Source organism: Mercenaria mercenaria, chromosome 11, assembly GCF_021730395.1.
Source record: "Mercenaria mercenaria strain notata chromosome 11, MADL_Memer_1, whole genome shotgun sequence".
NCBI lineage: Eukaryota > Metazoa > Mollusca > Bivalvia > Venerida > Veneridae > Mercenaria > Mercenaria mercenaria.
The window spans coordinates 34,436,042-34,450,597 of record NC_069371.1 but is presented as its reverse complement, the minus strand read 5'-3'; the positions used below and the strand labels follow the sequence as shown (position 1 = coordinate 34,450,597).

Below are 14,556 nucleotides of genomic sequence, written 5' to 3'. Positions count from 1 at the left end.
CTAGATGACCCATGTTCAAACTCGACCTAGATTTTATCAAGGCAATCATTCTGACCAAAATTCATGAAGATCAATTGAAAAATACAGCCTCTATCACATACACAAGTTTTTTCTTTGATTTGACCAAGTGACCTAGTTTTTGACCTCAGATGACCCATATTCAAATTCGACCTACATTTCATTAAGGCAATCATCCTGATCAAATTTCATAAAAATCAATTGAAAAAGAAAGCAGTCTCTATCGCATACACAAGATTTTTCTTTAATTTGACCTAGTGACCTAGTTTTTGACCTCAGATAACCCATATTCAAACTCGACCTAGGTTTCATCAAGGCAATCACTCTGACCAAATTTCATGAAGATCAATTGAAAAATACATCTTCTATTGCAAACACAATGTTTTTCTTCGATTTACTAGTGACCTAATTTTTGATCCCAGATGACCCATTTTCGAACTCGGCCTAGATTTTATCAAGGTAATCATTCTGGCTAAATTTCATGAAGATCAGTTGAAAAATACAGCCTCTATTGCATACACAAGGTTTTTCTTTGATTTGACCTAGTGACCTAGTTTTTGACCCCAGATGACCCATTTTCGAACTCGGCCTAGATTTTATCAAGGTAATTATTCTGACCAAAATTTATGAAGATCAATTCAAAAATACCGCCTCTATCGCATACACAAGGTTTTTCTTTGATTTGACCTAGTGACCTAGTTTTTGACCCGAGATGACCCATTTTCAAACTCGGCCTAGATTTCATCAAGGTTTTCATTCTGACCAATATTCATGAAGAATAATTGAAAAATACAGCCTCTATCGCATACACAAGGTTTTTCTTTGATTTGACCTAGTGACCTAGTTTTTGACCCGAGATGACCCATTTTCGAACTCGTCCTAGATTTCATCAAGGCAATCATTCTGACCAATATTCATGAAGATCAATTGAAAAATACAGCCTCTATCGCATACACAAGGTTTTTCTTTGATTTGACCTAGTGACATAGTTTTTGACCCGAGATGACCCATTTTTCGAACTTGGCCTAGATTTCATCAAGGCAATCATTCTGACCAATATTCTTGAAGATCAATTGAAAAATACAGCATCTATCGCATACACAAGGTTTTTCTTTGATTTGACCTAGTGACATAGTTTTTGACCCCAGATGACCCATTTTCGAACTCGGCCTAGATTTCATCAAGGTTATCATTCTGACCAATATTCATGAAGATTAATTGAAAAATACCGCCTCTATCGCATACACAAGGTTTTTCTTTGATTTGACCTAGTGACCTAGTTTTTGACCCGAGATGACCCATTTTCGAACTCGGCCTAGATTTCATCAAGGTTATCATTCTGACCAACATTCATTAAGATTAATTGAAAAATACAGCCTCTATCGCATACACAAACTAAATGTTGACAGACAGACGACAGACGCCGGACGCCGGACATCGAGCGATCAGAAAAACTCACCTGAGCATTGCTCAGGTGAGCTAAAAATAAACAAAGGGCCATAACTCACTCAAAAACTGTTGAACCAGTCTGATTTTCAGGGGGACACAACTAGGGTACCAATACATCAGTCTGACAAAGTTTTGTCAAAATCCCCTTGGTAGTTTCTGAGGAGATGCGATAACGAGAAATTGTTAACAGACGAAAGGATGGACGACGGACCACAGACCACAGACACAGAGTGATTTGAATAGCCCACCATGATGGTGGGCTAAAAATCAGATGAGCTAAAAAAGACTTTGCTGAGATAGAAAAACCTCTTTCTTAATCTTAATTATAATGATAGATGCATGGCGTTTAAAACTTACATGTTCTGGAAAACCATACCAACAATGTCTGGAGTCCCATAACCATGGTTTCTAAAATATACAAAGCATCTTTAAATATTCTATTACAACAGAAATTTTAACATAATTCAAAGCAATAAAAAGCTGGCATTACAATGTGCATGAGTATGCATAAGTACAGTTAATTTGAGCCTCTAACGTATATGTTTTGCCTACTTCAATTTTGATAACTCACTTATTTATATGCAAGAATCAAATCGGTTATTACTTTGTAAACATAAATTAACGTATTTGAACTTTAGCACATCAAATTTATAAATGATGTCCATCAGTAGTGAAAATTTTGACCTTTTTTTTCTTAACTTGGTATGTCCTTATATGATGACAATTTTTTTTGTACTGGAATGGTTCGTTACAAATCAATGGTATGTTTAAAACATTCAAATTAAGTTTTTCAAAAGATTTATGAACATGTATATATAAATCTGGTTTAAACAGCAATATCAAAGTCTAATTTTTGACACACCACAACCACTTTGACTAAAACATATGAGCCGCGCCATGAGAAAACCAACATAGTGGGTTTGCGACCAGCATGGATCCAGACCAGCCTGCGCATCCGCACAGTCTGGTCAGGATCCATGCTGTTCGCTTTTAAAGCCTATTGGAATTGGAGAAACTGTCAGCGAACAGCATGGATGACCAGACTGCGCAGATGCGCAGGCTGGTCTGGATCCATGCTGGTCGCAAACCCACTATGTTGGTTTCCTCGTGGCGCGGCTCATATAATAAAGTCCTAAATTTATTGCCCAAAATCACTCTCATCATTTTTTTCACCACTTAATACAATTCATATAATTTGAAACCTCCCACGTTTCAGGTTATGCTCCGCAAAAAATGATGAGCAAAAACCAATCTTGCATTCAGTGCAACAAAAAAAAAAAATCTCTACTGGAAGGTAGATTTAACAGATAAATCTTGCAAGTAGATGCACAAGCACTCAACCACTGTCATTATGCAAACAACCGAAAAGCAATCTTAAATTTATATATGATCATTTGTCTGATTCCTACAGATTATAAGTTGAGATTATCTTGACAAATATCAATATACACACTCTCCGTCTTATTTTATAGAAAATTACAATTCTCTTAAAACTTATAAGTATTTGGGTTTTTTTTCCTATTTAAAAGCTTTTTTCTAGAAAGTACTTTACTGAAACTCGGCAAACATGAAGTGGATATAAAGAGCTCCAAGTTTCTAGATACATGCTTCAAGAGCACTGATTTCGAACTTACATTTTTTTTTTACAGTGAAAATTATGAAACAAAATAGTCTGATCATATTAATGAGCAAATTCTTTCGTTGATGACTCTGTGGACTGTATATTCAATTATCAATGCCCCTGGGATGTGTTTCGATTTGGCAAAAGGGAGACATATATTACTGCTTGCCCTTTTTCTACATCAGTTTAGGCCTAAAAAAATAATCTTTGTTTCCGGTAACATGCTCAAAAAATTAGGGTAGGTAGGTCGGAATTTTTTTTTTTTCAAATTCTTTTTTATTAAGGGAGACTTTTCAGAAATTATTTTTGTGTCAAAAAATCAATACAAATAAGGGGGTTATACCTTAAAAGCATTAGTAAGTTGATTTCTAACATCACTGGCCATGTTTAAAGCATAAAATGTGCAGTTTTGCAACTTTTTGTTAAAAAGTTGAAAAAATTATTCTCCAAGGCCATAAAAACATTTAGGGTCGGGCCAAAAATTTAGGGTAGGTCGGGATACCGGAAACAATTTTTTTTACACCTTAATAAAATTAATGTAAACTGTAAATTTAAGTATAATGAATGAAATGAAACAATAACAGCACTACCACAGTGCTAATATTCAGAATTTTTGTGTGTGTGCAAAATAGGGGGGGGGGGGGGGGGGGGGGGGGGGGGAGTCATTTATTAGGGGATAGGTGTATTAAAGAGAATATATGGTAGGAATCTTATCATTCACTGTATGATTTACTCTTGTGGACAAGTATTACCATCCACTAAAATTAATGACTCTAAAATAGTTATGATTTCTTGGTATGCTCAAACATCTGAGTGAAAATCATTTAATAACCCTGCTAAATTTCTTAAATGGACTGGTCCATCATTCAGTTTGGGCAATACCATTTATTATTCGAAGGGGCGTTCACTGAAAATTTACTGACTGAATAGCAAACAGTGCAGACCATGATCAGACTGCACGGATGTGCAGGCTGATCTTGGTCTGCACTGGTCGCAAAGGCAGAATCACTTGCCGCCAGCAGGCTAAAGGTTAATAATACTTTTTAACATATTTAAACATAAATTTCAATTCTGTTAATGCAGGCAGCAGACAATCTTGACATGCCGTTTAAAATTTTGAGAGTCTGCAAATTTTTACCGTGAAAAACAATGGAATGTATGCTTGTTTAAAAGACTCTTGTCACACTTTGGTTTAAACTTGTCTTTACAGATATTATTGCTGGAATGAAATAGTGTAAATTTCTTTGCAGCATTTCTCATTGAACATGCTGAAATTATTGATTAATAATTTACCATTTACAGTAATGATACAGAGTATGAAATAAAAGTAGCACTAATTAAATGGCAGAACCAGCAGGAACTGAGAGCCAGGTAAGAAATCCTTCTAATAACACTAGTTAACTCACACTAAGCATCACTACCATATAATTATCTTTGTTAACGGTTGACCACAGTGTGGTATCAGCATGTTCCAAGATGGCTCGGTATAAATCAAAATTCATTTATTTTTAATAATGTCATATTGAAGATATATATATTTATAAAACAAAACTGATCTTAAACAGAAGTACTAATTTTCCTACTGTGACATCAGTACACAAGACTGCTGAATTACCTACCAGTCATTAATAATTTCAACACTTTTACTGTGGCTCAAAAATAAAAGAAATCTTTTCTACTTACATCCCATAGAACTGTAAGGCCATATATAAATATTCCAAAATAGTATGTAAATCTCCATCTGCAAAGAAGTCAAAAATAAACTAAATGTGTGTGTGTGTGTGTCTTCGGGTTTAACGTCTTTTTCAACAATTTTTCAGTCATATAAACGATGGTGTCTACTTGTAGCAGTGAGCACAATGCCCAACTTTATAGTGCTGCCTCACTGGAATATCACGCCGTAGACACGTGACATGATACCCCACCCAGTCACATTATACTGACACCGGGCTGACCAGTCCTAGCACTACCCTCTTAATGCTGAGCGCCAAGCAAGGAAGCTACTAGTACCATTTTTTACGTCTTTGGTATGACGCAGCCGGGGATCGAACCCACGACCTCCCGCATTCGAAGCAGACGCTCTACCACTAGACTACCGAGGTGGTAATAAACTAAATGACTTACAGGATAATTCACCTGATATTTTCCAGAATCCAAACAAAAGCAAAATCAAATCAATTGTGAAAACATCACTGACGGAAATCTGGGGGGGAAAAGTACCTTATGAACTGCATAAAATCATTAAATATTCTGCACAAAACATAAAACAACAGTTGAAACTTGATATATCGAACCCACTTATCTCAAAATTCCAGCTATCTCAGACATTTTCGTGCATTGTCAAAAAAAAAAAAAACATGCAAAAAAAACATCAATTTAAGTCGAATTTCGGTTATCTCAAAGTAAAATGCTCGATCCCTTGGAATTCGAGATATCGAGTTTAAAATGTACATACTATTTCCTGAACATTGTTAACTTTAGAAGTATTTCAATTCTCAACTACTATTAACAGCACCAACTTGCTCTCCACAAGTAACTTAGTACTTCTTCACATTTATCAGCAGTGGAGGATAATGGACATTGATAAAAATTTGTTATACAGCCACAGGGCATTCCGATCACTCCAAGATTCATAGTCTTGTCCTGGCCCCCAAATTTGAAGGCAGCAAAAGTTAAATCAATAAATAAAACATCTTTCAGAATCTGAACAATAAACACTCTGATCAAAGCAACATTAATCTATACAAGAAGAATTGATCTGAACACACTCTTAACCTCACATCAAAGTCTTCAATTACCATGTAAAATATAGACTAGTGATAGTGTTAATGTTGATCACTCTGTGAGGCTCATTAGAATGCTTTCAGTGGTTGCCTGGATAATGAACATGTATTATGGTAATGTTACAAATGTAACAAAATTAATCTTGAAATGAGTAGGAGCAATTTCAGTGTATTTATTTGTTGTCACTTTGGGTAAAATTCACCATTACCATTTACTAAACAGCTTTTGCCGAACTAGTGCTCACTGGTGCTCTCTAAATATACTGTGAAATCATTTAATTTCGTGGGCATGAAATTTCATGGTTTTGGTCAAAACAGCAATTTTGTGGGGATATGAATTCGTGGATTTCATCTTTTGAACATAAAATGAATGGGAATTTTACTTGTTCGTTGGGATTAAATTTCATGAATTGACTCCACAAAATCCACGAAAATTAGTCTACCACGAATATTAATGATTTCACAGTAGCACCATTTACAGAGGAACAAACTAAAGGAATCATGGCCTCTTTCGGAAATCCTTTCCTTATGTAATACATAAAAACATTAAAGCACTATTCCTGGAAGCCTAGATTCATCCTGATAATGATAAGGAAGATGACAGATAGGAAAATATAATGACAGAAAAAAATCTTCCTCCTAACAGACTTACCCTGTTTCTGTAAATTTTTTCATAATAGTTGGTCTATCTTGATTTCTACGTAATCTGAACCAACGTTCCACCTGCCTTTCTTCCATGTCTGTACGCTTTGCATAGCTCTGTAACAGTTTAAAACAATAATCACGACTTATTTTCCAACTATGTTAGGCTTACAATTGGCTATGGAAATTTTAGCAGTAATGTGGTCAAAATTGGGAAAAAATTCCAAACATGTGAGATATATAACAACTTCAAACTATCCCACAAACCCATATCTTTACAAAGACTTTTTATGATATTTGTTATAAATGGTCTTTGTATGCTTTTGCAGAGATGGATAGATCTTTTGAAGACTTTTTTATGGAGTACAAACTAAAATTCTGCAAAACATGTAAGGACAATGACAAAATGTCATAACTCTGTCTAGCACTTACATGAAGCCTGTTAAATGCCCTTGTATATAGTAACATTAATACTCTATATCTGTGATGTTAAGGAAATGAATAAGAAATTTAAATGGTACATATTAAACTCACATACATGTAATAATAAGCAAACTTAAAGAAACTGGAAAAATCATACATGTAAATTATCTTAAAAGTTTATTTTAAATAGATACGTGTTTGCTTTTCAAAGTTGGCAAAATGTATTATGTACACAACTTAAATACTAAGCTGGCTTACAAAAAATATATAATTTTGAGTTTAAAGTAAAATCAGAGTAAGGTGGCGTAAAGTAATTTCCTGTACTATATACGTATTTTTTTCTTCATTTAAAATGGTCAGCTGAATATGAATACATGAATGTATATGAAGGGTAATACGATATATATATATATATATATATATATATATATATATATATATCAAAGTGATGTTAATAGCATAACCATTTTAAATATACTGATAAATGCTACAGGTGTCGCTTTTGAATCATATATCAGAGGTTTACAAAATCAGATTAACTATGATACCCTTATCTGGTTAAACTTTCACACTGTGTGCAACGTACATGTTTCTAAAGATAACAAAAGTGCATGATTTTACTTTTATTTTCTCACGTTTGATATACATATATCATGACCAAAATGGATATGATCTTAATTACCTTGGTATCTTGGTTTTTCAGTCCAAATCTGGCGAAACTTAATGTTAACCATAAAGACACATCATTTATCATATATTTAAAGATAACATGCTATTACTCATTGTATCCTGTGGTTTGAGAAAAACTTTGTCCCTGAATAGAAGGGATACCAAGATCAAAAGTGCAGTGATCAACAAAAAAATTAAAGCACTGCATGGTGATTCATGTTTCCAGTCTGCATCTTAAAATTGCTTTTTTTTTCTTTATACAGGAAAATAACCCACTTAACCTTTCATTATTTTGTTTTTCAGCTTTTATTAGTGTCGGATCACATGGTCCAAAATCCAAACTTAATGTTTAAGCTTGAACTGTTTCTGGTTAAATAAAAACATGGGAACTGTTAAAAATAATGCTAACATCCTTTAACAATTAATGGCATGTTGCATGGTATGGGATACTTCTGGAAAATCAAACTTTGACAAACAAATTATGTATAAATCAGTTTGTTGTCACATTAACACAACTCATAATTAACCCTTAGCCTGCTGCAGGCGAATTTAACAGCCTTTGCAAACAGCTTGGAACCAGATCAGACGCCGATTAAATCGGCGTCTGATCAGGTTCCAAGCTGTTTGCTACTCTGACAATATTTCTTCCAATTTTGGAGCAAATTGAATGAACTTTACAATTTTAGCAGACGACATTTCCAGCAGACGACAATTTATCTAGCATGCTAAAGGTTAAGGTTACAGATGGTGACTTTCCAGCAACACAGAAGACACCATGACTTGTGCTCTTCTTGGAATCATTTTAGGCACTAGTGACTTTCCTCACGCCATCTGGATGGCTTCCATCAGTAAAGAGAAATTCTGAATTTCTGTTATATCGTTTGAAAGAAAGTAATGCTTGGAGTAGTCTTTTAGTAGATTTTCTATCCTGTAAAACTTCTCATTTCAAAATATTTCCAGCAAATACATTTAATCAGTCTTTAATAGGCTAAATACTTCTGCCGCCTGGGTTGAGTTTATCAGGAAATTCAATGCTATTCCAGAATCTGACTATTAAAACTAATATAAATGTGAAATATGATCAAATTTGATTTATATATTTAGTAAGGCATTAAGGTTAATTATGAATGTTTTAATTTTACCTTTATACTAGCTACTAACTTTCTTCTATTTCTCAAGAAAAGACTAGAATCAAGGGTTTTCAGTAACATAGTGGTCATGGTCGCTGATATTGAATTACTTGCCCATCAGCACTGTTGGTTCAAACAATTTTAGGCGTGAAATATTTCATGTGATATTGTGAGAAAGCCTTCCAGCTGGAAGGTCAGTGGTTCCACCGATGTGCCTGTTTGTACCTCAAATAATAGCTGAAGGGGCACTTGAGGTCTTCGTCCACCACCAAAAGCTGGAAAGTAGCCTATAACTCACTCAGTGTGACATTAGCCAAACAAAAACAAACAAGAGCTGTCACTAATGGTGACAAATGCTCCCGCAGCGCCTTGACCTTTGACCTGGTGACCTTGACCTTTGACTTGGTGACCCCAAAGTCAGTAGGGGTCGTGTACTCAATAAGTACTATCAGCATGTGAAGTTTGAAGGTCCTGGGTGCAGTGGTTCGCGAGTAAAGTGCCTTCATGCAAAAAGTTAACGTTGTGACGAACGAACGGACTGACGGATGCACAGTTGAAAACTAATATGCCACCGGGGGAATAAAAATAATAACAGCATCAATTGGCCAGGTTTGTCAACTATAAATGGAAGGCGGTTTTTGTGTTAATTTTCTTCATGATAATGTAATACAACGATATATTACTGAATGATTTGCAGGTCAACAGTCAAAACTATTGACTAGCTCCAAAGGTCCAAGAGTAAATTATTTTGATTGTTGACTGGAAAGTCATTTGAAGGAAATGTTTGTAACTGTTAAACACAATGTAAGAAATTAGTTTTTGCGTTTTAATCTTACAAAATCCGGCTTAAGCCCAGCAAACTTTAACATGTGTTGAATATAGGTAGGTCATATAGCACGAACTAAGTTCAACACAGTTTTGATATGTTTTAAGTCAAAACTTGAGAAACAAAACTTCAAAACTTAATTTTACTTGTCATATAATAAATGGCCTGCCAGTCATAAGTAAAAACTTTAAGTCCTCATAAACAATTAGCTGCACATGTAATATAAGAAGCGTTCTGCACCAAGCATAGAAACATGTTTAGATTATAACGATAGATTTCCAGCAAAGACAATTGGTGCAAGGCACCTCATTTGTTTTGTACAGGTAAGATTTATACAAGTCTCTTGTACCTGTTTATCTTTGAAATAAACCAGGATGTTATACAGACAGGCCTTCATACAGTTTTGGCTAAAAAATTAATGTAAAGATGTCTCAAAATCTCAATAAATTACTTCAAGCTGATCATGAATTACCCACCCATTTCTCTTTATCCTCTTCATAATTAATCAACCAAAAATTCCTCTCATGGATTAACTCCTTGTTTTTAAAATGAAACATGCAAACGAAACAATTTAATATAGAACTATCTAATTCAACTTGTGGTTTACATGGTGGCCAACCCACATGACTTTTCCATATTGTTTGTTTGTTTGTTTTGGGTTTAACGCCGTTTTTCAACAGTATTTCAGTCATGTAACGGCGGGCAGTTAACCTAACCAGTGTTCCTGGATTCTGTACCAGTACAAACCTGTTCTCCGCAAGTAAATGCCAACTTCCCCACATGAATCAGAGGTGGAGGACTAATGATTTCAGACACAATGTCGTTTATCAAATAGTCACGGAGAACATACGCCCTGCCCGAGGATCGAACTCGCGACCCTGCGACCCGTAGACCAACGCTCTTACCTACTGAGCTAAGCGGGCGGGCCTTTTCCATATTGTACACACAGGAAAATTGTTTACTTATAATTTCCTTATTACTTGACAGATTTTAATAAAATAACAGGAGGGTCATGATGACCCTGGATCGCTCATCTGAGTAATATGAGCTACATGTTTCAAATGTCAAACTGATGCTAAATTATTAAGAAAGTAGGTCAGTAGGTCACACATTCATGGTCACTGAAAGTCAGTTTTATGATCAGTTTGCAAAACTGTATAATTATGTCATTCAAATTTCAAGGCTGTATCTTAAGCAAGAGGGCCATGAAGGCCCTGTATCGCTCACCTGACCTAGGAATCATCAAGATTAACATTCTGACCAAATTTCATTAAGATATGGTCATAAATGTGGCCTCTACAGTGTTAACTAGCTTTTTCTTTGATTTGACTTGGTGACCTAGTTTTTGACCATACATGACCCAGATTCAAACTGGACCTTGAGATCATCAAGATTAAAATTCTGACCAAGTTTCATGAAGATACAGTCATAAATGTGGCCTCTACAGTAATAACAAGCTTTTCCTTTGATTTAACCTCGTGACCTAGTTTTTGACCCCAGATGACCCAATATCAAACTCATCCAAGATTTTATTGAGGTTAACATTCTGACTAAGTTTCATTAAGACTGGGCCAAAATTGTGACCTCTAGAGTGTTAACAAGCTTTTCCTTTGATTTGACCCGGTGACCTAGTTTTTGACCCCATAAGACCCCGATTCGAACTTGACCTAAAGATCATCAAGATTAACATTCTAAGTTTCATGAAGATACAGTCATAAATGTGGCCTCTAGAGTGTTATTAACCAAGCTTTTCCTTTGTTTGACCTAGTGACCTAGTTTTTTACCCCACAGGGCTTTTTCAGCGTGTCCAACGGGACCGAAATTCGGCCCCATTCCCAATGGCAAATATGCATATTTTTTCCCAATAGCTGTTCAAAAATTCCCAATCAAAGCAAAAAAAAAAAAAAAAAAAAAAAAAAAAATTTTTTTTTTTTTTAGACCTATTTTGTTGCAAATTATAGTGGTGCAACCATTGTATTGTAGATTTTATTGAATTTTCAGCTTGAATTTGAATATAAAGCAGTTTCCTTTTATGAATATTAGCAGTAGAAATCACAGAAATATACGTAAGGAAAAAAAAAAAAAAAAAGACTGATTTTCATGGAAATACTTTCCTAATTTGGATGTTTAACCGATACATATATTTCCCTATATGACAGTATTCGCGAGTCATAAATTCCCAAAAAGCACAGGGGCCTTTTTCCCAAAATGGCCAGAAAAAGCCCTGCCCCATCTAAACCCAGATTTGAACCTGACCTATATATCATCAAGGTTAACATTCTGACCAAGTTTCATTAAGATATGGTCATAAATGTGGCCTCTAGAGTGTTAACTAGCTTTTATTTTGATTTGACCTGGTGACCTAGTTTTTGAACCTACATGACCCAGATTCAACCTGGACCTTGAGATCATCAAGATTAACATTCTGACTAAATTGCATGAAGATACAGTCATAAATGTGGCCTCTACAGTGTTGACAAGCTTTTCCTTTGATTTGACCTGGTGACCTGGTTTTTGACCCCAGTCCAAGATTTTATTGAGGGTAACATTCTGACCAAGTTTCATTAAGATTGGGCCAAAATTGTGACCTCTAGAGTGTTAACAAGCTTTTCCTTTGATTTGACCAGGTGACCTAGTTTTTGACCCCAGATGACCCAATATCGAACTCATCCAAGATTTTATTCAGGGTATCATTCTGACCAAGTTTCATTAAGACTGGGCCAAAATTGTGACCTCTAGAGTGTTAACAGTCAAATTGTTGACGACAACGGACGGACGATGGACACAGGGCGATCACAAAAGCTCACCTTGAGCACAAAGTGCTCAGGTGAGCTAAAAACAAGGAAGTAGGTCAGTAGGTCAAGGTCACAGTCAAGTGAACCCTAATTACTTGGGGTGATCAGGTAATTATAATTAAACGGTCTATGAAATATGATCAGATAATTTTTGAAGTATTTTCCCCATATAATTCATATAAAAACAAAGTGACCCTCGGGACGGGCCTCTTTTCACCCCAGGGGCATAATTTGAACAATCTTGTTAGAGAGCAACTAGGCATTGCTACATGCCAATTATCAAAAGCCTAGGCCTTGACTGAACTTTCAGTCAAGAAGATTTTTAAAAGTTTTTTCCTACATGTCTATGTAGAACTTGGAACCCCCAGGGCAGGGCCTCTTTTTACCCTAGAGGCATAATTTGAACATTTTTGGTAGAGGACCACTAGGCAATGCAACATAACAAATATAAAAAAGCCTAGGCCTTGCAGTTTCAGACAAGAAGATTTTTAAAATTTTTTCCTATTTAAGTCTATGTAAAACTTGGGACCTCTTTTCACCACAGGGGCATAATTTGAACAATTAGGATGATTAGGACTATTAGATGAATTCTTAAAAAATGCCGATTTTTCAAAAGAAATTTAAAAAAATAAATAAGCCTCAAAAACTTTTTTAGAATATTTTATGTTTTTTTATTTCTATATTTTATGCTAAATTGATAGGTTTTATCTAAATTTGACTTACAAGCAGTGAAATAGTATAATTTTTCAAATATTTATAACAACCCTCATATTGCCCACTAGTGTGGAATCACCGATGTCACATGCCAAATATCGAGGCTCTAGAACCACAAGAAGATTTCCAAAGTTTTCCCTATACAAGTCTATGTAAACCATGTGACCCCCAGGGCGGAGGTCATATTTGACCCTAGGGAGATAATTTGAACAATCTTGGTAGAGGATCACTAGATGATGCTACGTACCAAATATAAAAGCCCTAGCACCTGTGGTTTTGGACAAGAAGATTTTTAACAGTTTTTCCGTCCGGTTACCATGGCAACCAGAGTTCTGCATGGATTTCAATTTTTTGGGAAATTTTGAAAGGGGGCCGCCAAGGATCATTCCTGTGAAGTTTGGTGTAAATCTGCCCAGTGGTTTTGAGAAGACTTTTTTTTAGAAATTGTTGACACATGACACACAATGGACGACGAACATCAGGCAGTCAAAAAAGCTGATCTTGAGCCTTTGGCTCAGGTGAGCTAAAAAACATCAATGACAGCAGAATGGCGCTTTCCTTACTAAAAGCATTTGCTTATGATGCTTAACAAGTTTTTTTGTATTTGTAGGGTTAAGAGTCAAACCAATTAGGTCATATGGAGATTTTTCCAGGTTTTTGATTGTGGAAGAGGACCCAGAGCTCCAGATAACGGCCATATTTCCCTAAACACGAATCAATTCAAACCCCTTTAAGATTATTTTGAGATCTGGCTGTAAAATAATGAAAAGCGCATGTCTCCCATAACTGCCTAATCATCTAAATAGTAAGTCAATCTTTATACTGTTTACTCACTACAAATATACCTTTGAAGAGTAAAAAGGCTGATATTGGGTAATTCAAGGGCCATAATTTCGAAGTGCCTGGGCCGATTTGGCTAGTTATCAAACTTTGCAGTGGGCTTATGGTCAAACACATTTTGTTCAAGTTTGGTGAAGATTGGATGAGAAATGTTCGACATAGAGCCCGGACAAGAGTAAAAAGGCCTATTTTCGGTAATTCAGGGGCCATAATTCCGAAGTGCCTGTGCTGATTTGGCTGGTTATCGAACCTGGCCAAGGACTTATGGTCAAACACATCTTGTTCAAGTTTGGTGAAGATCGGATAAGAAATGTTAGACTTAGAGCGCGGACATGAGTAAAAAGGCTGATTTTCGGTAATTCAAGGGCCATTATTCCGAAGTGCCTTGGCCGATTTGGCTTGTTATCAAACTGGACCGAGGACTTATGGTCAAACACATTTTGTTCAAGTTTGGTGAAGATTTGATGAGAAATGTTGCGGACAAGAGTAAAAAGGCCGATTTTCGGTAATTCAAGGGCCATAACTCCAAAATACCTATGCCGATTTGGACAGTTATAGAACTTGGCCGAGGACTTAAGGTCAAACACATTTTGTTAAAGTTTGGTGAAGATCGGATGAGAAATGTTCGACTTAAAGAGTGCGGACA

The 14,556-nt window shown here is 35.6% G+C and overlaps 1 protein-coding gene across 3 annotated transcripts in view; it reads right to left on the bottom strand.

Annotated features, from left to right (window-relative positions):
* Nucleotides 1-14,556, bottom strand: part of LOC123532663 (ceramide synthase 6-like) — a 43,699-nt gene that overhangs the window by 20,229 nt on the left and 8,914 nt on the right. For all 3 annotated transcript variants that reach the window (XM_045314184.2, XM_045314185.2, XM_045314187.2), the window contains exons 3-5: nt 6,524-6,630; nt 4,772-4,829; nt 1,825-1,875 (exon numbers count right to left, since the gene is read on the bottom strand). In XM_045314184.2, the coding sequence (XP_045170119.2) occupies nt 1,825-1,875; nt 4,772-4,829; nt 6,524-6,630 (216 nt within the window). The remainder of the gene's footprint in view (nt 1-1,824; nt 1,876-4,771; nt 4,830-6,523; nt 6,631-14,556) is intronic.